The 26,897-nt window shown below is 40.3% G+C and overlaps 1 protein-coding gene across 1 annotated transcript in view; it reads left to right on the top strand.

Moving 5' to 3' along the window:
- The window catches only part of ADAMTS16 (ADAM metallopeptidase with thrombospondin type 1 motif 16), a 180,983-nt gene that overhangs the window by 81,661 nt on the left and 72,425 nt on the right, over positions 1–26,897 (top strand). The window contains exons 10-17 of the mRNA XM_023588862.2: positions 3,989–4,142; positions 12,154–12,249; positions 16,600–16,748; positions 18,069–18,241; positions 19,943–20,073; positions 22,003–22,126; positions 22,521–22,765; positions 25,094–25,226. Of these exons, the coding sequence (XP_023444630.2) occupies positions 3,989–4,142; positions 12,154–12,249; positions 16,600–16,748; positions 18,069–18,241; positions 19,943–20,073; positions 22,003–22,126; positions 22,521–22,765; positions 25,094–25,226 (1,205 nt within the window). The remainder of the gene's footprint in view (positions 1–3,988; positions 4,143–12,153; positions 12,250–16,599; positions 16,749–18,068; positions 18,242–19,942; positions 20,074–22,002; positions 22,127–22,520; positions 22,766–25,093; positions 25,227–26,897) is intronic.

Below are 26,897 nucleotides of genomic sequence, written 5' to 3' on the forward strand. Positions count from 1 at the left end.
AATAATCGTTAAGGTTGCCATAGAAACCCCTGGCCTTGGCACCCGGCCACCCAGGGACATGACATGGGACGGACATTTCAGGAGCATGTGTCAGAGAACTTGAGCCAGCTGGCCTGCCCTTCCAGCTGCTGACCGCTACATGGGAAAGGAGGCTGGGCATGGTGCCCGAGCTCCAGAGGACGTGGGCTGCCCTGCCCCTCCAGATTAAATGCCTTGTCACCTCTCCCTGGGAGCCGGGTTCCAGAGTCCTCCCTCACTGGGTCAGAGCTAAGGTCTGCGATGTGCCAATACAGCCCAGTTTATTCGGTAATGTTTAGTTTAGAATATTTGCATTCTGTGTTTATGGGATTGTCCTATAATTTTCATTTCTTGAAATGTCCTCATTAAATTTTAGTTTTAAGGCTATGCAGACCTGATAAAATGAAATGGAAAGTGGATTCTTTTCATTTGTCCTTTGTGTTCTGTTAATCTTGCTTTACATATTTTGAAGGTATGTCACTCTATGCATACTATTGTAATATAGCCATTTTTTTTATTTTCCCCTTTAGACCTTATGAAATATCCCTTATCTTCAGTTATACTTCTTGGCTTCAAACAAACTTTGGCATCATCATGGTGCTGCCAGATTTATTCATGCATATCTTTTTATTTTCAAATGATATATCCTTATATTTAACAAGGGTCTTTTATACACATGCTTATTTTTGTCTTTTATTTTGTTTTTTGTTCATTTTTATACTTTTTACCCTTTAGTTAGGATACTTAGTCTGTTTACATTTTAGGTAATTATTAATATATTTTGATTTAGATCTAACATTTTCTTAATTGTTTTATATTTGTCCTACCAGTTCCATGTTCCTTTCCCCTCATTTCTATCAATTTTTGAAATGACAAGTATCTTTATTATTCTACTTTCTCTTTATTAATTTGTTAGATAGGCATTTTAATGATCCTTTGATTACCCTACAAAAGTACAACTTGCCTCTTTTATTTATTAAACTTTAAAATAAATGAGTGGTTCCTTCTTGCTTTAAACTGTATCAGTCAAGATTTTTATATATTTTTATATATGGGTTTACTACAAGGAATTGACTTATGCTGCTGTAGGGACTGGCCAGCCAAGTGTGAAGACAAAGAGGCTCCCAGAGGGCTGGCCCCTCGTGGTCAGGGCTCAAGCTGACTGATGAAGGGGGAGGGGAGATAAGGGCAGAGCCAGTTACTGCCCAATTTGGAAAGCTCTCAGCTGTTTAAGTCAGGCCCACCCAGCATAATCTCCCTTTTCATTACCTTCAAGTCAGCTATTAGGGACTTCAGTTGCGTCTGCAGAATCTGTTCACAGCAGTGTGGAGGATAGCATTTGACTCATGAACCGGTGTGCATTTGCTACAGAAATGCCCTCACGAGAGACAGTCCTTGTAGCCCACTTTATCCAGAAGCACCCTGGAAAGAGGATCCTGGAGAACATAGTTCAGCCGAGTCAAGCTGACACAGTGTGAAGCCGTCACACTGTCAGAACTTGACAGTATTAAATCCTCTTACCATTCAACTCTTCCTGCCGTTTGTGGGCTGTGGTGGCGTGTCCTTCCCTTCTGTATATTTTTTAAATGTCCGAAGACATCATCGTTGTAGGTGACCCACATACTTGCCCTTTACATTGCTCTTTGCTCCCTTTCGTATTTCCTCTCTTAGGTCTGAAATCATCGTTTTCTGTAGGTCTGAATTACATCAAAGTTTTGGTGAGTTGTTCTGGGTTTCTGTTTTAGTGGGGCCTCCTGGGTACAGGCTCTGTTTTTATCCATCTAAAATGTCTTCCTTACTTTCTTCATGAAGGGTGTTTCTGTTTGGCAGGGAATTCTAGTTGCTGGGGGTCCCCTCTCTCAGTCCCTCGCCTTCTGCCTTCTGTCATTTTCTGACAAGCTTCTGTCCATTTTATTGTTGTTGTATGTCTCTTTCCTCAGATTGTTTTTATTTTTTTTTCTTTGATTTTAGGTTTCTACAGACTTACCCTGACATATCATGGTGTGTTTTCTGCATATTGTTCCTGCTGGAGGTTTTAGAGTTTCTTAAATCTGTGACTTGTTGTCCTACAATTTTGAAAATTCTCAGCCATTTTATTGATGAATCCTGAATCTGCCACATCTCTCTCTTTTCTCATTCTTGGACACCAATTCCAAAATTACGTTAGAACTTCTCACAATATCTCATGTGTGCGTCGATCAAAATCCCTTGATATTTACCAGAGGCTCTCCTTTAGAACAGGCCCTAAATTCTAATTTCTATCTCCCAAGCCCCACGAGATTGTCAAAAATCTGCTAAGTTGCTCAGGCTCTTAAGTACAGCTTTCAACTCTACCATGCAGCTTCTTGGCACCTGCTTGTGATTCATCAAATTCCTTGAGAATAAAAATACTTCCAAATGTTGAGCTCACTGCTGTGCTCCCCTTCTCCCTGGAAGTCTTAGTCCCTTGAGCCCTATCTGCTTCGATAGGTCGCTGCTGCCAGCTGGCCCACTGTCATTAGAAGTGGAAGTCCCCTCGGCATCGAGTTCGCAGGCTACATCATAAGCAGATTAATTTACACAATCTGGAGAAAATCCTGAACCTCTCAACCTTCTTCTACCTTTAATCCCTTGCTTAGGCCAATCAATTTGACTGACTCTTCCTAGTTTTCTGCCCATGGAATGGGAATGACATTGCCAGCCCTGCCTTAATCTTGGCGAGATGGTGGAGCACGATGATCTGGGGTCTAGAAATCATTTGCTATCAGAGGTACTGTGGACAACCAAAGTTGTCAGATCATCCTGGGGGACAACGAAGGTTCTTGTCTTCGAATGTCAGTGATGTATTAATTTGTATGTCTTTACTTATCAATGTAGCCTTGAGTCATGACCGTCGTAGCTATGCAGAGACACATCATTCATGGAACACCCACCACTGCGAGTCAGGCACTGCCCTTAGCCCTTACCAAACAGTTTGATTTAATCTAGGCTTCTTAAAGGGCGTCTGCCTCCCTTGCATGCGGGGTCAGTGTTTCATCTGCATTTCTGCCGCCCACAGGGAGGGGTGCCAGCCTCCTGCTTCGTGTATGTGGTCCTCGATTGGGTGCGTACCTCAGAATTACCTGTGGCAGAATTTTCACTCCTTGTTGTTTGTTGCTGTTTAAAGTTCAGACTTCTGGGCTCCAAAGATCTACATGAGCAGATTTCTCATTGATCGCTTTTCTATGATTACAATCTTTCTGGCTTACTAGAATTTCTATCTGCAAATATAAACATTATAAAATACTTCACCCAAAAAAAGCAAAAAAAAAAACAAACCACTTCCTGGTAAAACCCCTGGTAGGAAAGGGAACCCTCTATTTTGGGGGGGAGGGGACCATTAGCTGCTCTTTAACCATCTACCACTAAACTTCACAGGGTTATTCTACTTCTCCCCCTGTGGGTCGAAGCAGAAATTAGCCTGAGTATTGCATATTGCTGGTAGAAATGGTTATACTCTTCTGTGAAGAACTTCTAGAGTTGTAAGCTGTTGAGCAGGTGTCTCCCAACCCAGAAACAATAAAGAAAATTCCAGTCTTTGAGATAGTCTGGTTGTGTTTTGACTTTTAAAATGCCCATTTCCATCTTTCTATTGTTCCGGGCAGGGAGGGTGCATAAAAGGTATCAATCTGTAACTGGAGCTTCTCTCATCAAACATCTGGTGGTAATTATTCAATTTCACTTTTCCTCTGGATAAGTTTGAGATCACTAATGAAGAACAAATTGCTTTCCTGGAAAAGGTGAACTGTATTATGAATGATTTCAGAGAATGTGGCCTCTATATCTCAATGTAATTAAGATAAATGTTATATTGGACCCCAGGAGAAAATTTTTCCCTCTACTCTATACCGGATATATTGTAAAATTGCATGAGAATACGAAAGCATGATTGAATGGCCATCCTTCACTAAGTCTTGGCAATCACTAGAAGCCCATCTTCCCTTTGTTTCAGCACTGCTCAGGCGATATGCCTTGCTGATCAGCCAAAGCCAGGGAAGGAATACAAGTATCCCGAGAAGCTGCCGGGAGAGCTATACGACGCTAATACGCAGTGCAAGTGGCAATTCGGAGAGAAAGCCAAGCTCTGCATGCTGGACTTAAAAAAGGCAAGTGATTGTTGGCAAGCCCTCAATACAATATGATTCATAAAACTTTTATTCCCTAGAAGTGACATTGATGCATCTTCATTTATTGGGTTCCTACCAAATGTCAAATCCTGTGTGTTAGGGCTGGTCCTATATAACAGGAAACACATGTTTTACTGGCAGAGAAGCCCATAGATACTGCTATGGGTATCAGTTTTCTTTTGAGAACTGATTTGGCCTATTAGGTCAGATCACTTCTTTCTGATTTATTATGCAGGAGCCCAGCAATAACTTTTAGTTGGTGTGAGTTGGCAAATTAATGCTCTCAGTTTTTTCAAAGGGTTTTAAGAAAGCAGTGTATTCCCCTTTTTTATTTCCAATGTAAGTATAATTTACTATAAGGCAGCAGCCTATGTAGGTGTCTTCTAATTATTAAATTACCAATTAAAGTCTTAATAGAATAGTTTCTCATAGAAGGCAGTATCTTTTCCATTGACCCCTGGGATGTCACCAGAATGATTTCCTAATATAAATTCCTCATATAACCCAGAGACATAGATTCTTGCCAGATAGAGAATATCGTGAATTAGGAACCTGCTCTACTGAACCACAGAGGAATGCTACCCATAAATTAAATGAAAGTAACTATTTTTGAGGTTTCATTTATACTCGTTTATAATGAATCAAGAGAAAAGCAGGAAAAAAATATGTAGTCCTCTAGAAACCACACAATATTTCAGAATGCCCTGGGAGTACTCTCAATTTAAATTTAACATGATAATCTTCTTTCTTCTAAACTCAATTCAAGTTTCCCCAAAGATCCCTCACAGCCATGTGCCAGAACTGGACTCTTACCTTTTCAGCTGGAAACACGGAAAACACATCAGGCGGCATCAGCACATAGTCCCCATGTTGCCTGTTCTGTGACAGACCGTGGGAATTCCCAAAGATTTTCTCGAGTGCTACTCTTCTGTTTGTAAAGGGAAAGGAGCAGAAAACAGTTTTCTCTTTATTTCCAAATATGAGATTTTCTGGATACTACTTTTGGTTTCCACATTATTTTGCTTTGTGACCATGCACATTTATGATACACCAGCGCCATTTGGAAATGGCAGGCACTAACAAATGATCGTACAGCTTGTTTTATTATTATTATTACTGGGGAAATATTTACATGCAGTGAAAAGCCTTTGTCTTGGTAGACAACTTTAACTTTAACCTTGTATTCAACCATGTTATCCGCATCCCAGGCAAGGTATGGGTTATTTCTACAAAGCCAGAAAGTTCCCCGTTGCCGTCTTCCATTCAGTGTCTTCTCCACACCAATGGGCCACTACTGTCCTGTCTCTAGAGCTCTGGATTGTCTGCTCTTGAACTTCTCATCTGCCTACTTCCATATGATATGGGGACAGTGTTTAACATGTCCACATTACGTGTGATTTTCGCTGTTAGGTTTTACATAGATATCCTATGTAAGGGCGAGGAAGTTCCTTTTTACTCCTAATTTATTGAGAGATTTTTAATCCAGAAGTGTGTAGAATTCTTCAAATTTTTTCTGCATCTATTGATAGGGTTATATGCTTTTTTTCCTTTATTCTGTTAATGCATTGAGTAATATTGATTTGTTTTTAATTTTTTCATTGATTTTGAATTTTAACCCAACCTTCATCCCACTTTTGATATTAGGTGCTAATATTCTTTCTCATATTTAGATGATTATTTGTAAATATTCTGTTCAGGATCTTTGCCTCACTATTTTTGAGCAATTTTATTTAAGTGTTTCTAATTTCTTCTCAAGAATTGGTATGAGAGTTATTGTATAAAATAAGTTGAGAAGTGATCCCAACTCCTTTCTTTTCTTAAAGGATTTAAGACTGGTGTTGTTTTTCTCCTTAAATGTCTCTCATAATTCACCAGTAAAGCCTTCTGAGCCTGGATTTTGTCTGGAAAAGCTTTTGGTAATTAAAAATTAAGTTGTGTAAACAAATTTGGGCTATTGAGAATTTGTTTTTTTTCTTGTTTACATTTTGATAAGTTCTTTACTTTTTCCAGTGAATTTGTTCATTTTAGTTATGTTGATGAATTTATTACAAAAAATTGTTTATAATGTTCCTTTTTATCCTTTTAATGATTGTAAGATCTATCATGATATTTCCCATTTCATTTCTGATCATCATAATTTGTGTGTATGTTTCTCTTCTTCAATCTAGCTAGTTTATCAGTATAATTAGCCTTTTTTTTTTAAACCAACTTTTTGCTTTGTTCATTTTCCTTATGGTTTGTTGTATTCTTTTCTATTTCATTACTTTCTGCTTTGTCTTTATTATTTCCTGGGGCTTAATATACCCTTCTTTTTCTAGCTTTCATAAGGTAGAAACTTAGATCACTGGTTTTAAAACTTTCTTCTTTTTCTAATAAAATTATTTAAAGATTTTCAAAGCTATTAATTTCATTCTCTACACCATATTAGTGGAATCCTGTAAATTTCAATATGTGTTTGTAATATTCAGTATGAAATATTTTCTATTTTCCTTAATGATTTTCTCTTTAACCTATGCACTGTTTAGAAGTGTTACTTAATTTCCAAATTATTGGAGAATTCTATATAGCTTATTGATTTTGATTTCTAATTAAGCTCAGTTTTGTTCAGAAAATACATACAATTTCAGTCTTTTGAAATTTATTGAAACTTTATAGCCTAGTATATGGTCTGTCTTATTAAATTTTCCATGGGCACTTGAAATGAATGTGAATTCTGCAGTTGTTGGATGTAAAGTTCTAGAAATATCAATTTTGTTCATTGTTTCATAATCTTGTTTATATCTTCTATACCATCACTGCCATATGTAACTTATTCTATGAATTTCAGAGAGATGACTATTAAAATCTCTAACAGTGATGATGGATTTACTGATTTCTCTCCTTAGATTTATTATTTTTTGTTGTATGTATTTTGATGCTCTGTTATTAGTGCATAAACATTTAGATTGTTATGTCTTTCTGGATCTTTAATCATTATAAAATATCCTTTATTTTTGGTAATCTTATTTTTCTTGAATTCTTATTTGTCTGATATTAATATAATAATAACATTTTACTTAAGATATACTTTTCAAGATTTTTTTCATCTTTTTATTTTCAATTTATTTGTATCTTTACATATATATATATAATAAATATATATATATAAATATAATGCTTGTATTGTAAACATCCTATAATTTGTTATTGCTTTTCTTTCCAGTTGAAAAATCTCTGACTTTTTCATTGGAATGTTTAATCCATTTATATTTAGTTTAATTATTCGTACAGTAGACCTAAGTCTACCATTTTATTATTAGTTTTCTATTAGTTTCATGTCTTTTGTTTTACTCTTTCTTATTTTTCTGTCTTCTTTTGGATTAAACCAATTTTAATAACCTATATTTGCCTTCTTTTGTTATTTAGATATATTCCTACATATTTTTAGTGGTTGCTTTAAAGATTATAATACGCATTCTTTACTAATAGTCTACACAAAATAATATTATGCCACTTTAAGTAAAATCTAAGATCCTTACAACAAGTAAATCCTTGTGTCCATCTCCCATCCTTTGTTTGGATGCATTGTGTTTTACTTGTATATGTGTTGTAAGCCAAATGATACATTATGTATTTTTTGTTTTAGTCATTTGCTTTTAAATAAAAGAGGCAGGAAATAAGACCGTCATTTTTTATTTACCCACATATTATCATTTACACTTCTCTTCACTCTTTCCTATAGATATGCATTTCAAAATGGTATCATTTTCTCAGAGCCCAATGAACTTCTTTTAGCATTTCTTGTAGCACAGGTCTTCTTCCCACAAAGTAGGTCAGGTTCTGTTTATCTGAAAATGTCATTAATCCTTCCTCATTTGTAAAGGATATCTTTGCTGGATATCAAGTTCTGAAGTCACAGGATTTTTATTTTATTTTGTTTTTTCCTTTAGACACTTTAAAGATGTAATTTTAGTCTTTTCTAGACTCATTTGTTTCTGATAAAAAGTTATTATTTGTAACATTGTATATAAAATGTGTTTATTGTTTGTTTCCTTTTAATATTTCCTCTTTATTTTTGGTTTTCAGTAGTGTAATTCTGATAAAACTAGGTGTGAGCTTCTTTTTAATTGACCTGCTTTGGGTTCACTGAATTTTGTCGATCTCTAAGTCAGTGTATTTCTTTTAACAAATTTGGGTCATTATAGCCATTATTTATTCAATGTAATTTACAAGCATTCATCTTTCTCTCTCCTTTCCTATTTCCAGTTGCACATTTGTTGTAGTACTTGATGTTCTTTCATCAGGGCATGGATACTCACTTAGGTTTTTATCAATCTTTTCTTTAGATTGGATATCTCTATTGATCTTCAAGTTCATCAGCCCCTTCTACCATTTCTACTCTTCTGTTTAGAAATAATTTTGTTACCATATTTTTCAGTTCTAAAAGTGTCATTTGGTGTTTTTCTTTTAAAGTTTATATTACCTTCTGAAATCTACCTGCTGTGTGTTCGCCGTGCCCACTTTGACTTTTATGTCCTTGGATATATTGATAATAGCATTGTTAGAGTATCTGCTGTGTCTAATATCTAGGTCATCGTGAGGTCTCCTTATAGAGTTTATTTTATGGGCCACATGTTCCGGCTTATTTGCATTTCTAGTAATTTTTTAATCACAAGCAGCTAAAACACCGGGGTGTCCTTTTGATTCTCAGGCTTTGTTCCTCTTTGCTGGGGGTCATCCATCTCAGTTGAGCCTAGGGCTGAGCCTGTACTCTAGCATGGGTCCTGGCAGCCAGAGCTCCTGGCCCTCCTCAGCTTTCAGCCTGCAGCCACAGCCCTCTGCTGGTCTGCACTGCGTCCCGGTCCTCAGGCAGGCACCTGGGGTCCCTACTCAGTGCAGACGTTCCTTTCCGCTACTCTCTAGCTACCTCAGCAGCCTCACTGCCCATCTCTGCTCGTCCACCCAGTGCGACCGCCATCCTCTGGCTGGACAACCTCCCTCTCCAGGGCCTGGGAAGCGCTTCCTCGTGGAGGCTGGGGCAGCTGTGGCGCTCATCTCATGAGCGTCCTCCTCCCGGAGATCACAGGCTTGAGTGACCTGGTGGCAGAGGTCTGAGACAGTGGTCTCGTGTGATTTTTCCATTTAGTAGTTCTGATTTCCATAAAAGTTACTTCATCTTGGACATTAGAAGAAATAATCTGTTGAAATGTAAAAACATATCTATTAAAATAAGATAATGCCTGATCACTCCCTTCCACACAAATAAAAGCTATGTATTTTCTTTTTTAAGTTAAATTCTATTTGTGGGGCCATAATCTCTAATATACTGAATCTCAAAATTAGATAGGATACAGCAATTTTCCATGTAGATTGAAGCATCTGAGGTTATTTTCAACTTAAAAATTAATTTTGTTATGAATCTTACGGAAATTTTATGAAAAACTATTAGCATGAAATGTAAGGGTCAGGAACTTTTTGATGTGATAATGTGAAAGAATAAATAAATAATAAGCACATTCACCAGTGCCTTAACCAGCAATTGGTACTTAAGAGTCATTGAGTAAACATTTGCTAAGCAGAGAGATGGCTGGATAATATTTTTTAAAAGAATGGACTTCTTTAAAATTCCTTATGCTACTTAGTTTGAAAAGTTAGTAGATAATACAAATGCGTATACATCAATGCATATACATATATGTATTTGCTGTGTACATATATGTGTTCACATTCTTGTGTTTGCATTCACACACATATATGACAACAGATTTCTAAGCCCCCTGATGATTTATATAATGATAATAGGAATTAGTTAGTAAAAGGTAGACTCACTGCTTGCAAAGAAGTAACTACATTATATTATATTCCCATTACAATGACTTAATTTAAATTTCATTCCTAGTTGGTGTTTTTGGATGCAGAAGGGTTGAGGAAAATGAATCTTGTTGTAAACAATTCACAACACTGGAATGCTACTAATGCATTTCTAACCCAGTCATTTGAAAGTATTTATTTTTTATTTGAGGTTTTATGTTGTGATGTTAAACTTAACCAAGTCAGTATTACTGAAATGGGTCTGAAATTATGGGTTAGGATGGGGAATTTTAATTGACTCTTAACAACTGAGAGCCTTCATTAAATTTTATTGTAATATCTAACTGTCTAGAGGTACTAGGATTTTTTGTTTGTCCAGAGAACAGTGTCACATTTTTATTACATGGCAGATAGTTACACCACTGGATGGATCTTATGATATTTCAAGGTTCTTCTAACTCTATGGTTAATTCCTGCCTGTAAGAATGGATTGAGATTATGGAGCGAGGCCAAGACACATGGAAGGCTGGGTTAGGGAGCCGTGGGTTTTTGTGCTGAGCTGTCCATTGCCAGCATCTGTATCTGAAAGCCTTTTAGAGGTTGAAGACTACTGCCTTCAATGGTATCTTCTATCATATTTCTTTATTCTCCAAAAGGCTCCAAAAAGCTAAACAGTAAGAACATTTTGAAAATACTCTGAATGGTAGAGCTTGAATCTTGCATTCCCATGACATAGGGTGGGCCACTTTGGTCGTCTTGGACGTTTTATGATCATAATTCACTTTCATCTTACACTAAAAATATTCTTGCTCTTGTTACTGGCTTCCACAAGGACACACTGTCTGATGCTCCACCCACTGAGAAGCATTTGTTGAGAGCCATTAGGTCCCAATGACAGAGAACAATGACTAATATATTAAAATAATCTCACATTTTAAAACATCACTTACCTCCCATCATCTTGTGTGATCTTTGAATTAACCCTGTTACTGAGTCCCACCGGCTCCCCAAGGTCACAGTGACAACAGCCTGAGCCCAGGCTGTGATCTGGAACCTCCCCACGGCCCTTGACGTGAAGACAGACTCACAGGGGTTAGGTGCCGTTGGACGGCAGGTCCTGGGAGCAGCTCGAGACCTTCCCAGCTCCATGCCGTGCCCAGGCTGAGTCCACCATGAGGGTGTGGGCATGCTTCTCTGCCCAGCCCTGCCTGCCCACACCACACCTTCCTCCCCTGGATGCTCACACTCTCCACCCGAGCAGTGGTCGTGTCCCAGCGTCCCCAGCCACACAGGCAGCTGCCTCTGCATCCACGTGCTCTTTGCTCTTTCTTCCAGACCCCGCCCTGGGGTCTCTCCCGTAGGACCCTGAGGCTGGGTGCACAGAGGGCTTGTTTATACCTCGGTGTTCTGTCAAGTGCCATCCCTGGAAGCCACGGGAGCGCTACGACTGCATCCTCAGAGTGCTGCGCGCACTCAGGCCCCTGCTCTTAAGTCAGCTCCCTGAGGTTCGGATTCCTGGGCTTGATGCTAAATGCCATCCTGGTCCCCCAGTGCAACATGCCGATTAGCGTAGGGAAGGCCTTTCTGAAGGAAGGCAAGCCCCGGAGGAGAAGCACAAGCATCATGCTTGTTACACAGACAAAAACTCAAGCCAGGCAAAATGCTAGTCATCAGCATGCTGACCCATGTGCACAGCGTGTTTACCTTAATACTGCTTCACGGCCCTGGGAAACTGAGAAAAGTGAAATACAGTGACATAATTGGATGGTTAGTAGATGGATGGATGGATGGGTGGATGGATGGATGGTTAAAACAGGCAAGTTTCATGTTTAAAAACGAGGAATTAGAGTTGAAATCGGTAGTGAAAGGTAGAGTCAAGAAGAATAAATCTGAAATGTCAAGGTTTTCAGTTTTTTTAAATCCTTTGTGCTTTTCTGCAATTTCTAGATGAAGGATATTTCACTTTGTAATTTAGAAAATCTAATTTTGATAGAATCATGAGGAATAAATACAAATAAAGAAATTTTCAGGGATGGAATTATGTTAAGCCAAGTCTAGAACATGGGTCTCTGTCTCCCTACTAGACAGCAGACAACAGCTTTTAAATATGTATCATTTCTTTTTCCATTGAAATGTTCAGTGGTATTTTATCATGGACATGTGGGCCATTTGTGATACTAATGACTCCTTTGTCCTTTAGGACATCTGTAAAGCATTGTGGTGCCATCGAATTGGAAGGAAATGTGAGACTAAATTTATGCCAGCAGCAGAAGGCACTGTTTGTGGGCATGACATGGTAAGAAGCTAATCCTAGGCACCTGCATCATATTAAGATATTAAAGTTTTTCCATCCATGTATTTTTCCTCATCTTGCATTGGTACTTTAATAAACCCACCTCTCTTGTGTATTTGTGCATACCCATGCCCATGCCAAACTGTTGTATTCATTTTCTATTGATACTCTGAAGAAGATTCTTCGTTTTGTCACTTATCTGATTATATAATTGCTAGTGGAAATGAATAGACAAGGATGTCAGGTAGTATAGGTGATGACTCAGAATCTTTTCAACAAGGGAAAATATTAAGCCATTGACTACCAATTCACCATTGAGGTTGCTAGCATTAAATATGATGGTTGAAGCTTCAGAACATCGATCCACAGACTGGGGAGTAGACCATTTCATCATGGTCTGGAACTTGGCAGAGGGGAGGCAGGGCTGACTTAGACTGAATTCAGACAGCCAAGAAATTGAGTGAGGGATCTGGACCAGAAAGGGTGATGAATGTCCCAGAAGATGTGATGGATGGGCAAGACACGTCAAAGATGGTGCCAGGATACTTTAGCATGCTTTGGCTCTGTCGTTCCCACTTTGAATACCTAAACGGCATCAAAAAACAGCAAAAATGGTAGTCCTCTAGCTGGGACCAAAGGCAGTCTGTGTTTAAACTCAAGTAACAGTACTGAGCCAAAGTTTATTTTCTTCATAGCAGGGTGGCTCAAGCTCATGGAACTGCACGAAGATCCCATATTGAAATATTCCACAGTATTGTTGGAAGCTGAGTTCTAGGTGACTCATAATAACTGTCCTGCTGCTAGGCAAGTTTCTCCTTGATGGGAACATAAACTACATTCAGCACTCGTATTCTTACAGATAAGTTGGATTTCCCTTCTAAAACTATTATATATATTAGGATAAGGGAAATAGTGACTATGTTTATGTTGCTAAGAACCAAGATTTTTAGCATAAGAGAATAGAGATACAAATATAAAATAAAAGAAGCTAGGTCATATTTGTAATCCTGAATTTGATTTGGATGAACTGATGAGGTGATTTTTAAATCAAAACAAAAATAGTTTCCTAACATCATTCATTGACGGACTCAGTAGGAAATGAGTACTCTTTGAACAAATTGTTCCCTTCAATGCAATGTGCCCAGTACAAGGAGCCAGATTTCCTTGTCTAAAAAGAGGATTCTAGATCTAGAACAAGAAAGATACAAGATGGGCTTGGAATGCCTTGTTAAGTCAGAAAGCTAGCCTATCGAAGATTCCTGGGTCCTGCAAAAGGACCATGAGGCCAACTTTTCCAGGGGAAACATACAGCGTATTGCATGTATTTCTTTAACATATAAATAAAATATCAAGCATGTGTCCTGATTTTCCCATATGAACTCAAACTCAAGGTACCCAAACATTTGAAGAGGGATAGTTTCTCTTTAAAAAAGTATTCTAGCTAGTAATGAAAACAAAACAAAACAATAAGTCAAAAAGAAGTATCATCATATTTGCAATACCCAAAGACATAAAGCATTCAGGAAATCATTGTTAACGGTTGCTAAATCCTTAGGTAAGAAGCTGGTGGGGAACTTCACAGTCAGTGAATCAGGCCAGCGACTCCTGAACCACTAGTAAATCTTAGCATCACAATCCCGCCAGACACAGCAGGCACTATGTGTGCACATACACAAAGCCCTGCATGGTGCAGCCTGGCCAAACAGTCAACTCTGAACCTGCCGAGCTTCACGTAACTAACTGATGGCAGCCAACACAGAAACAAAGGGACATGGAGATGCAGCCAGCAAAAGCCACAATGTGGGAGTGTCTTCCAGACTCCTTCAATAAACCTTCCTTCAATAATGCCTTCCTTCAATAAACAAATGACTCAAAAGGGAAAAGAGTAGAGAGCAAAAGAACTTACACATTGAAGGCTTGCGAGGCACATCAATCAAATGTAAATGCAATAGGTGGACCTTATTTGGATTGTGATTCTAACAAATTCACTGTAAAAAATGTTGAGACAAATTGACGTTTTGAACACTGACTAGATATTTGATGATATTAAGGAATTATTGTAAGTTTCTAAGTGTAATAATGATATTGTGATTGTATTTTTTAAAGTTCTTAATTTTAGGGACATACAAGTGAAATGTTTTTAGAAGAAATGGTATAATTCTCAGAGTTCAGTGTTGAGGAGAGAAGTGGTTGGTATACAGGTAAAAGAAGATTGATATAGGTTGACACCTGTTGAATCTGGATGCTGATTTCAAGAGTTTCTATACTGTTTACTCTACTTTTATGTATTTTTGAAATTTTCCATTAAATAAAAAGGGAGAGGGAAAGCTATGAAACCATCACTACCCTTTCTAGATCTGTGAATCTATGGAACTGTCATGGTTAACTTCAAGTTTACTGACTGGTTCTTGGTAAAATGATTGGTTCATGTATAAATCCATATCCTTGCTTTCAAAGCTAGTCTCCTGGTATCAGTTTCTCATCTGCCTTCATTCTGGAGCCTCAGCTTCTTTTCATTTTCAAACCAAGACAGAGTTGGGCGAAAAATGTTTTCTGGATTGTTCAATTTGGTGATACTTGCTTTTCTGTCTACTAGCTCCTGTATTAGAATGCTCTCACCAGCTGATTTTAAAAACTAAGCAAAACATGGGAAGCAGATTTGGCCCAATGGATAGGGCACCCGCCTACCACATGCAAGGTCCAAGGGCCAAACCCCGTGTGGTGCTGGCCCATGGGCAGTGCTGATGCGCGCAAGGAGTGCCTTGCCATGCAGGGTTGTCCCCCGTATAGGGGAGTCCCATGCGCAAGGAGTGCGCCCTGTAAGGAGAGCCGCCTCACGCATAAAAAGCACAGCCTGCCCAGGAATGGTGCCGCACACACGGAGAGCTGACACAGCAAGATGACGCAACAAAAACGAGACACAGATTGCGGGTGCCGCTGACAAGAATACAAGTGGACACAGAAGAACACAAAGCGAATGGACACAGAGAACAGACAACAGGTGGATGGGGGGGAGGGGGAGAGAAATAAATAAATAATAAATCTTAAAAAAAACATCTGTGCAAAACAAACGGCTCCAGGTGCAGCTGTGGCAGCGACACAGGCGCCGACCTCCCCTCCTCGGTCCCTGTGCTCGCCTGCACCTGGAGAGACCTGGCCTGGCCGCTTCTCTGGGCCACGTGTCCTCTTTGCCCTGCGGGGCCGTCAGGCTTCAGGCCCCCATTCCCAGGTGCCAGGCCCGTGCAGGCTGAGCGGGAATGTGGGGCTTCGCTTTGTCATTTGGGGTGAGGACAGGGAGTAATGGAAGAGAGAGATGTTTTTTGCTTCTAGGGAAGAATTAAAGAAATGAATGAATGAGGCTTTAGTCTGCAAAATTACTTAGTTTTTAAATTCAGTTTCTCTTTGTTAAATGACGCTAAAATGAATCATTTGGGATTGCCATTTTGGAGGGTCCACACTGCTCAAATAGGCTTTATATGCTTTAACCTAATAAATACATCAGGCGATATTTGAAGTATTTTTATTTCCCTCTGATGAAAGAAAACTAGTGGCTCTAATCTTGGAACTAGAAAACTTGGCTCACTAGCCCCCACACAGCCCAGTGCAACCCCCGGGTTCTGCCGGCTCCAAGCAGGTCAGTGACCAGGGGCAAGCCCCCTCCTTCCCTCCTCTAAGCCAAGGACTGGGTCTTTAAGCTCCTCCAAGTCTGCCCCAGAGTTCAGGCAGAAAGTGTAGCACTATAAGGCATGGCATGGGGTAAGAGCCAGGGCTTCCTTCTTGTGTGATGCCTGAACACAGACACTGGATTTCACCGTGAACTAAATTTTTAAGCACTTCTCCAGAGAAAAACGGCCGTGGATGACATCTCCAGCCCTTTTGGGAACCGATGGGATTCCAGATAGATTGTTTCATCTCCTTGAAAAGCTGTGCCATCCTTGAGGGCCTTCGACACAGTGCACCTGGATGCTTTGGGATGAAAGCGTAGGGCATGGATGAGCAACGAGAAGATGTGGATGCACAGGGAACCTGCCGCTGGAGCCTCCTACCAAAGCCTCATCCCTTTCTGAAAGCAAAGTCTGAAATCACTTTATGTCCAGGAGCAGTCAGAGAGAGCTGAACCATCAGACAGTGTTGGTGGAGCACTACTTGATGAGACGGGTTCAACTCCAGTAGTTCAGACGTTGGAAATCAGTTTTCCTATTGATCTTAGCTTTATTTCGAATCAGGAGTTACAGAATGGTGCCAGGTTTGGGGAGAAGCAGCAGCAACATTAAGTTTACCTTTAGGATATCCTACTTGAGGACTATATAGTTTACAAAACTCCACGAGTCATGTTACCTTTTTTTTTTCCAGTGGTGCCGTGGAGGACAGTGTGTGAAATATGGGGACAGAGGCCCCCAGCCGACCCATGGCCATTGGTCCGCCTGGTCGCCCTGGTCCCCTTGCTCCAGGACCTGTGGAGGAGGAGTCTCTCACAGAGACCGTCTCTGCACAAACCCCAAGTACGTCCTGACCCTTTCCTCACGGACGAGCCATTTCTAAGCTGTGAGCCTGCCCCCCAGAGGCCCGTCCTAGGCTTGGTAATATGCATTCCGTGCTCCATGTGCTACTGCAAGAAATGCCAAGTAGGAAAGGTATTTTGCTCCAGCATTTATTAAATTATAGGTTTCTGATATAATTTAGGACGTTTATAACTACCTGTCCACAGCAAATAGATAAATAATGAGTGAATGAATGAATGAGTGAATGAACGATGAATGAATGAATGACAACTTGATGGTGATACTCAGGAACTGGAATTTGACCTAACCTGCCTGCTAAGGGCCTGCCTAAAGCAGGGTTCTTAACCAGAGGGCCACAGATCCGCACGGGGTCCATGGAAAGATTTCAGGGCTTCCATGAATTGAAAATTCAAAAAACCTCATTCTTGTGGGGACGTGTGGGTACGGGTATGTCATAAAACTGTCTGTCAGTATATTCTGAGAAGGGTTCCGTGGTTTTCACCTGACTGGCAAAGGGCTCGATGGAACAAAAATGGTTAAGAACCCCTGGCCTGGTAGAAGAATAAATCATGAGAAAGAGGAAGTAGAACAAAAATGAAAAAATCAGTAAGAGCAATCCTTTCACACACTAAAAATGCAAAATTTCGATGTCCATCAAGTTTATTTACCTTTAAAACGTGTTTGATTGGGGCCTTCTGTCAAAAAACAAGCACGTTCAAAGCAGTCGCCGGTGGGGTCGAGTGGAGGGGTTTTCCAGTCATCCTTCCCCACTAGAGTTCATGTCACCTGTTATGTTAGACCTGTCTCTAAAGTGCAAGGATGTTCCCGGGGGGTCAGCCCTGCCCCTCGCCTCATTTCAGGGCCTCCTTGGTCCCGGGTGTCATGTCAGTCCCCTTGGAGGCATTGAAGTGCTGTCTGACCTCAGCGCCAGCCAGGCAAAGGGGCCTGGTTCTCGGGCTCGGTCCTGGGGTTCTGGCCCTGTGGGCAAGGAGGCTGGCAGCGGGCGACTTCAGCCTCAGCTGTGCTTTCCTCTTAGTGGACGCCCCCTGTGAACTGTGGAGAGCGCGCTCCCATGGCCTCCGTGAGGAGTGCTGGTAGCAGCCATGGAGAAGGACCTGCCAACCCACTTTCCACACCCTGACTGATACACTCAATGGAAATAGAAGACATTACCCTAGCAGTGCTTCCTAACAGGGAAGTATCGGTGACTTCCTAGAAATGCACTTTAATGTGGCCACTCTAAGTGATCTCACGTTATCAACTCCCTTACTCTAGTAACTCTAAAATCTAAGGGTCCTAACTGCTAAAATTTCATTCCAGACCATCCCATGGAGGAAAGTTTTGTGAGGGCCCTACTCGCACTCTGAAGCTCTGCAATAATCAAAAGTGTCCTCGAAATAGTGTTGATTTCCGCTCCCTCCAGTGTGCAGAGTACAACAGTAAGCAGTTCAGAGGGTGGCACTACAAATGGAAGCCTTACACACATGTAGAAGGTAAATCTCAGATCCCACTTTCTACTAATAACTGTGTACCTCATTCGTTTTACCTTTCAAGGAATTGTGTTGATTGTGTGGTTTTAAAATATACTAAACATAATTCTAGAAAGTCAAAGTCACAAATTCTGTTCTGGGGTTAATTTGACTCTACCTGCCCCACCCATTGGCTTCTTATCTGCACTTGGTCATTTCTGTGGTGAGAAAATGGAAAGAATATACATGATACAATGCAGATTCATCAGGGAAATTATAAACAATTCAAAGAGGATAGTGTATTGATAATGGATCAATAGTTTTATGAAGAAAAGTAACAGTAGTTGATGATGATGTAGCTCTAAGTATGTCACCTCTTGAACACTGAAAGTTTTCAAAGGAAAGAAAAATTTTAGTAAATTTTGAAAAATCAGAAAGTTCTCAGAGATACCATATTTGGAAATTCTTGTTTGACAGCTATAAAATAAGAAATTATTTTGTAGCATATGTAAGATTTCACTCCCCGGTGAAAGAGAAATACATATTATGATGATGAGTAAAATAACTTGAACTAAGGATAAATTCAAAGAACACCTAATAATCTCATTTCCTGAAGATGGGAATACTCACCAAGAAGATTTTTTAACGCGAGAACATTTTTTAACACAAAAACGTAAGAAGTGTTTTTAGTTGTGCTTTTCCTCCTTCACCCAGTTAAAGTTAAGCCTGTGAGAAATAGAACATTAGGCATGAGATGAAAAGGGATTTGAATATGCAGTAAGAGAATGTGTGTGTGCTACTCCTTTCTTTGTTAGTCTTTGGTAAATAAATTCATTAATCATAGAAGAATATGCCAAATTTGACTCTTAGAATTATTTATTTGTGTCTCTTATTTGTACAATATGGAAAACATCTGTAGGTGAGTCTTGGGTCTATGATTCTGTGCTCTAAGGCAGCACAGAATTTTCATCACCAGCTGTTCCCTTCTTTACCAAGAAGAGAACAGCAGGAAAAAGTTTCATGCAAAAGTTCATATTAACTATATAAATATCATAAATCCTTGGGATGAATTATCACAGAGGAAGTGAAGTTGGCCTTCAGTCTTGAAAATATTATGATATCTATGTTCTCTATGTATCAGTATTTTTAAACAAACCATTGTATTTATAGAAAACATCATTCCCTGGGGATATTGTCTGAAACATTATTCCCTTTTTCAGTTTAAAATATTATGTATTTTATCAAATGCATTAGCTATTAAGAAATTCACTGATTATTTTCCTTCTTTTTTTACTTATAAAAATCTTGTAGTGTTACAAAATGGTAGTGACATTTTTTGCATCTCCACAAGAGAGTAGTTAATTTTAGTAGTAAAAGAGTAAGCCATCAATGTTATAGTGCAAGTCAACAAATATTTATTGAATGCCTACTATGTGCCAACCGTTTTTAATGAATAAGGTATAGTAAAGGACAGATTTGAGTGAAAATTAATAATGAAGATTTTAAAAATAGGAAAATAAGATAGATTAAAAGGAAAAACAGAACACCTACTGAGGTGACCATTAAAACTGTCTTTGCAATGCATTATTGTGTGGGACTTATTTTCTGGGTCTGGGCAAAAAAAAAGAGAAAAGAAATTAAAATAAGTATCTAAAATTCAGAGCAAAAATGATCAGAGCTTAAGTATTTTTCTTATTTGTGTTTGTGTGTGTATTTCTTTTTAAGATCAGGACTTATGCAAACTCTACTGTATCGCAGAAGGATTTGATTTCTTCTTTTCTTTGTCAAATAAAGTCAAAGATGGGACTCCATGCTCGGAGGATAGCCGTAATGTTTGTATAGATGGGATATGTGAGGTAATAACGATTGCTCATTCATTCGACAAACCCTTCCAGACAGTCTGCTTTGGGCAGGGCACTCCTCCAGGTCACACAGCACAGTGGGGAGAAAGCCACAGGAATGCACACTGAGACGCACAGTGGTCAGTTTCACTGGAGATATTTATTGAGGATGAGAAGGGAAATAGCTGATGTTCTTCAATGGGCTCCAGGGAGAAGGGAGCATCCCATTTAGTTCTGATGGTTGAGTAGAGGATTGTGGGAAAACACAGAGGGTTGTGGGAGAATGCAGAGGTTTATGGGAGAAGAACGCAGAGGGTCGTGGGAGAATGCAGAGGGTTGTGGGAGAAGAACACAGAGGGTTGTGGGAGAACATGAGGGCGGGACCACAGTGGGGCTAGAAAGCCTAGGTTGGGAGCAGCTGCTTCCATCGCCAGAGGAACCGGAAGACAGGCCAGGGCCAGGGGGTGGTTCAGGTGAGGGGAAAGAGGCAAGCAGGGCCTGGTGCTCAAAGGGCCATTCAAGCCAGGAGGAGGAGTTGGGCTTTTTGTCCTCTTGCCCATGTAGAAAAGGCACTGGGGTTGGGGATGGCAGAGGTGTAGGATCAGCTAGCGGTTGTGGGGCAGTAGCATGGAGAAGGGATGAAAGCAGGAGAGCTGCAAGCCCAGAAGCTGGCCGGCAGCTCTTGCAGTGCTGTCCAGGAGAAGCAGTAGTCTAAACCTCTGTGGGGACAGCTAGACGGGGAGGGACATAGGAGACGGGCTGGACAAGATGTGGTGGCTCAGTGAGCAAAAATGAGGCTGCCACCATGTACCGAGGGCAGGGGTCCAGAGAATTCTATGAGGAGCTCAGCTCAGACATCAGCTTATCAAATACATCACATGCACACAGGGGATTGAGATGAGGCGGTCACTCAGCTTATTGCTTACCGCATGGAGCCAGGAAGCCTCAGTTCTAGCTCTAAGCTTTTGTCTAATTATAGTTGATTTGTTAAATATTTCATTATTTGATATGCATTCTGGATATAGTGTCACAATCCCTTATTTGTAGCTCTCAAATCCAGAAAGCTCTGAAACAGAAAGTGTTTTGGAAACTCATTTGGCCACAAAATACAAACTGACCCAAATTTATTTGGCAAAAAGCCTGCCCTGAACTGATGGGAGACTTTTATTTATCCAGCTTGTGTGAATATGCATACATTTGCTATAGAAACATTAATGCATTTCATTACAGGACTGGGCCCCAGGCCTTGCTGGGACCCTCACATTGTATGCATTGTATGTGCAATGTGTACCACCTTTCTAAAATCCAAAATTACTCTGCATGGCATCTCACCCTAAGAATTTCAAACAAGGGACGTAATATGAAGTTATTTTATCACTGGATGGAATTTTTACATTTTATAGACTGTACTCTTTGTTAGGAAATGTATAAGATGCAAGCATCCTAGAAATTGCAAAAAGCTCCTAAAATTCTAAGACATTCAACAAATTGCCATTTCCCATTACCCACTTTCCTACTGGGAATGATTTCCGTGTGCCATTTTCTCCTTCTCTGTTCAAAAGCACAATGGCATATTTCTCATGGAACCTCATGTGGACACATTCCTTATCATTGGACTAAGCTCATTATTTCCCTCCAACATTTCCCCATGTCTCCAACATGCCAACCTGAGAGATTTAATCTAGGGCTCAAGACACTGCTACTGTGAAGCCATGCTAAGGAAGAAAGGCTCTGGTTCACTTTCAGAGGTTTCCTACTTTGGATCTGAAGAGTAGAAGTATAGTTTCACTGTGCACATACTGGGTATCCAATAAATATTTGTTAACTAATCAGTGAAATTTTCACTTAGAGTGGGGAGGAGGTTTCTTGCTTAAAGCTGGTGCCCTTACTGCTTGTGTTGTCTATTTTTTTATGAATGACACGTGACCTCGCCGTATCCTGCAGAGGGTTGGGTGTGACAACATCCTTGGATCGGATGCTGTGGAAGACTTGTGTGGTGTGTGTGGAGGAAATAATTCAGACTGTACAATCCACAGGGGGCTCTACACCAAGCAGCACCCCACAAACCGTGAGTACAGCGCATCTGCACACAAGATCGCAGCCAAGAGGGGTGACCTGGGGACCTTCCTTGTGGGGGTAACTGAGGAGACAGTGAATACAGCAGGTGCTCAGAGGGCCCAGCAGTCTTATGCCATTTCATTTCCTGTAGGTAGCGCTTTGCTGCTGAAGCGTTTTGCTTGATGAAAGTGGTTGAGTTAAAGTGGCTCTTAGATATTGTGAAAATTATGATAGCTATGCTCCAATTTAAAATATGTATGGTTTACAGGACTCCCATAATCGATGGCCAAAACAGATCTCCCTGTTGCACATGTGGACCCTGAAGTCTTAGTTGTGGAGGATTCATGTTGCTTTGGGCTTTGGCCTTGGCACTGATCGGCTTTTTCCTGTCCCCTTCCATCAAGAGTATTATCAGATGGTCACCATTCCTCCTGGAGCGCGAAGTATTCGTATCCATGAACTGAACTCATCTGCCTCCTACATCTCTGTGCGCAACTCCCTCAGAAGATACCACCTGAACGGGCACTGGACCGTGGACTGGCCGGGCCGGTACACGTTTTCTGGTGCTGCCTTTGACTACAAGCGATCCTACAACCAGCCGGAGAGTTTGACCTCCACGGGGCCCACCAATGAGACTCTGATTGTGGAGGTAGAGTCCAACTTTTTGGTTTCAGGACTTGGATTTGGGGAGTCTTCAGGCATAGGTTCTTGACTATTAGCAACCATTTTAAGTCCACAGAAGAATGTTTATAATTAGATCATGTATCACTGACAAGCACTAAACCTCAAACAAATATTTGCACATCAGTGTTCATAGCAGCCTTAGTCCCAGCAGCCTAATTCAGACCTAGGGTCCTTCAGCAGATAAATGGATAAATCAAACCTAGTCTAGCCATACAGTGGAATATAACTCAGCCATATAAAGAAATAATGTTCAGATACCTGAAACAACATGCATGAACCTTAAAGACATCACATAGAGTGAAATAAATCAGACATGAAAGGGTCAATAGTATGTGATTCCAATTACATGAAATAGCTAGAATGTGTGCATACATAAAAACAGAAAGTGGAATTATTCCTTAACAGAAACAGACTTTTGTTTGGGGCGATGGAAACGTTTGATGATGGATGGTGGACATGGTAGCACAACATTGTGAATGTGATTGATATCACTGGATGGTGTACTTGAAAATGGTAAAAATGGGAAACTTATTACTGTATATGTTTCCACAGTTACAAGTTTAAAAACAAGCAAAGTCAAGCACTAAGCCATCCATCTTGCAAGGGGCAATACACTCTTATTTGCATCATCTTTCATTTTTTGGTACATAACTAGGTTTTTATTTATGCACCTACTCATTAGGCAGTTCCATGCTTTGGGATCAGTAGCAGTCAGTTTCCACAGACATCCCCTTCTTCCCCACAATCCAGTGTCTGTGAGAGCCGCCATTCCCAGGGGTGCAGGCTGAGCCTCAGCTTTCAGTGGGATCAGGATTCCTCCACGTGCTGTGGAGACGGAGGCAAGGGGAGGACCCAGGTGGGTCCTGAATTCGTTCCTTGATGAATTTTCTCCTGCCATGTAAGATTTGAGGCTTTATTTTATATATAGATATAGATATAGCTCTCTCTATATATAATATAGATATAGATATGTAATTAAATTGTCTTTTTTTATGATTCTTAAATCACAAAAAAATGTTACATTAAAAAATATAAGAGGTTCCCACATACCCCATACCCTACCCTCCACTCCTCCCACATCGACAACCTCTTTCATCATTGTGGTACATTCATTGCATTTGGTGAATACATTTTGGAGCACTGCTGCACTGCATGGATAATAGTTTACATTGTAGTTTACACTCTCCCCCAGTACATTCAGTGGGCCATGGCAGGATATATAATGTCCAGCATCTGTCCCTGCAGTATCATTTAGGACAACTCCAAGTCCCGAAAATGCCCCCACATCTCATCTCTACTTGGGGCTTTAATAACCACGGAGAAAGATCTGTCAGGGTAGAAAATGAACGGGGCTTGTTAGGAAAATGTTCCTAATGGAAGAACGGCAAAGTATCGGGGTGTCAGGGCTGCAGTCCAGCTCCATCCAGTGTTGTGCCTGTCCCACCGCATCTTCACCCATGAAGGCTTGAGCTGCTTTATCAGGAAGGGCAGGAAGGTGCTGCGTTGGTCAAGGGAGGTAGAGTAAACATCTTTATTCATGGGAAAATCAGACCTGCTACCAGCACACTCCAAGACATGGAGACAGGATTTCTATCCATAAGTTAATGGGTAGGTTCCACAAAAGCCTCCTCTTTGAGATCGTGAGTCTGTGTTCCATACTCAGGGGAGAGGGTAACTTCTCCATGCGATCGTGTTGCCAGCGGGGCAGCGTAGGGTCCAGGCCCATGCCCAGCACTAAGCCACGGCTCTCAGGTATGCTCGGTGCAGGTGAGTGGTCAGCTTCCTTAAAGGACTCTCTTTTCCCCTGGCTTTAAAGGGCTTTAAAGGCAGCACGGCCCAGCTGCTCATCGCAGCAGAGGGGCTCTGCCTTAACCTACACCAGGGTGCAGGTGACACCTGCTTATGAATTCTGCGTTACCTGCAACTCACTAGAAGTCTTGGTGCTTTTAAGTTATGGCTCTCTGATTCACTCAGGTATGGGGGATTTGCAGGAGAGCCCAGAAAAACACAGAAGGAGGTACCCAAATGCTTTCATTACATTGCAGTCGCAATAATCTTTATTTAAAGGAAGAAAGTAAATTTAAGACAAGAGGGGGAGAATGGCTACACATTCTTCTAGATGTACTTAAGTCTAGGTGAGCACATTATTCCTGTTTGAAAACTTCATGCAAATTGTGGATGGTAAGGATTTTATCCTAATAACCAAATTTTTGTTATTAAGTTTAAAACAAATTAATTCATATTTAGTGATTTCGCTTTAATCATTTTCCCTTTCCCCTTTCTTATTTTGTAGCTTCTGCTTCAGGGAAGGAACCCCGGTGTTGCCTGGCAGTACTCCGTGCCTCGGGCGGCGAAGAAGCCCAGTCCCCAGCCCAGCTACACATGGGCCGTCATCCGCTCGGCCTGCTCCGTCTCCTGCGGAGGGGGTAGGTCCTGCCTCGCGTCTCCCTGGGAGGTGGGTGGCCAGATCACGCTTGGGGCACTCTTGGGTCCTAGCAAGTAGCCCACAGCCTCTCCCTAAGGTGGCAGGGGTCTTCCCAGGGCCAGAGAAGGGAGCAGTGGCCTTGCATCTAGCCTGAAAGCCGGAGCTACGTTCTCTTTTCTCCACATCAGTGTGTGGCTTGAGGGAAGTTGGCTTCTGCTTTCCATCTAACATACGATTTTTTCCAGAATAATTTTTTTTTAATTATTCAAATAAAACCACTTTATTATATGTGTTGGTGGAGAGACAGTGACAGAGTGACTGTCTTATCCAAAAACTTTACAGGAAATAAATTTTCATGAACTAGGAGTCTCAAATTCAACAGAAAATAAAATAATTTTGTGGAGGTTGCAGGGAAAATGCCAAGAAAGAACATGTCAAAAGGAAGGATTTTACATGACAGTAGATGACTATCATTTTAATACCACATTTAAAGTTATGTTTAAATTAATAGAGCTTTGTGTTTTTGAGGTTTTAATAATTAAGAAATTAATTTTGACATTAGACATCACAAGAGAAAATGATACACAAGTGAAAACTCATATAAAATTTCTAATATTAAATAAAGAAAAATTAAGAGTGAAGGCATACATTCTTAGTAGTTTTTCCACATAAATGAAATGAAGAAAATAAAGGAAAACTCAAAGATCAAGAGAAGGACATAGGAGTCTGAAAAGTTACACTATATGCATGAGATACTTTCGTTCTTCCTCATTATGAACTACAAAAAAAGGATAGAATAGTTAAATCATGGGTGCTAGCCAAACTAATGTTTCTGGCATTAAATGCTTTTTAAGGAAAATGTGACTCTTCTCCACATAGGAGATTGCAAGCAAAGGACTCAAATGGCAAATAGAATAGTGGAGATGTGTCCCAACTGAGCTGCCATTAAGGTCATTCACAAAGCAGTGGACTAAAACTATATTGTGTGGCCATCACTGTGTGTGAAATGGGAAAACAATAATTTCTACTCTTACTTGTTTTATTTTCCTGTCCGTTCTCCCATTCAAGCTGATCTTATAACCATCTTTCATGCATCAATGGATTATAATGGATGCAGTTGATTTTACCCACCCCTATTTGGGGTCATCGATCAATAGTGTTTAATCCAAATAATTGAATCATAAAGCCTTTTACTTGTCTAAGGCCATTATGACTTTTCAAACTCGTTTTCACATGTCTTCATTTGGTGAAAAATGTGTAATGAATTATACAGAAACATCTGTGGGAGATGGCCAGTTAAAGATTCTATTTCATTATAATAATTTCATTCCTGTCGTCCCTTCCAGTATCAAGAATTTAGAGGGATATTCAATATTCTCAGCAGTTAATAAATTATTTGTCTCAGAATGAACAGAATAGTACTTAACTGCATGATTGTTTACTTGCCAATTGCCTAATTATACCGCAGGTATAATTCTCACATTGAGCATTTCCTGGAGGAAATCAATCCATTTGCCTAAACCTTAATCATTCGCCTAAAGAATTACATTATGAAGTTAGAGAATTTGTTGTTTTCAATTCAGATTGAAAATCAAGGCTACTAAATTCAACAACTAGCTGGAGTGCTGGATGCCTGTACTTTTGTTTGTTTTTTCCATGATGGGTATAGGGG

Source organism: Dasypus novemcinctus, chromosome 2, assembly GCF_030445035.2.
Source record: "Dasypus novemcinctus isolate mDasNov1 chromosome 2, mDasNov1.1.hap2, whole genome shotgun sequence".
In the NCBI taxonomy this organism is placed as follows: Eukaryota; Metazoa; Chordata; class Mammalia; order Cingulata; family Dasypodidae; genus Dasypus; species Dasypus novemcinctus.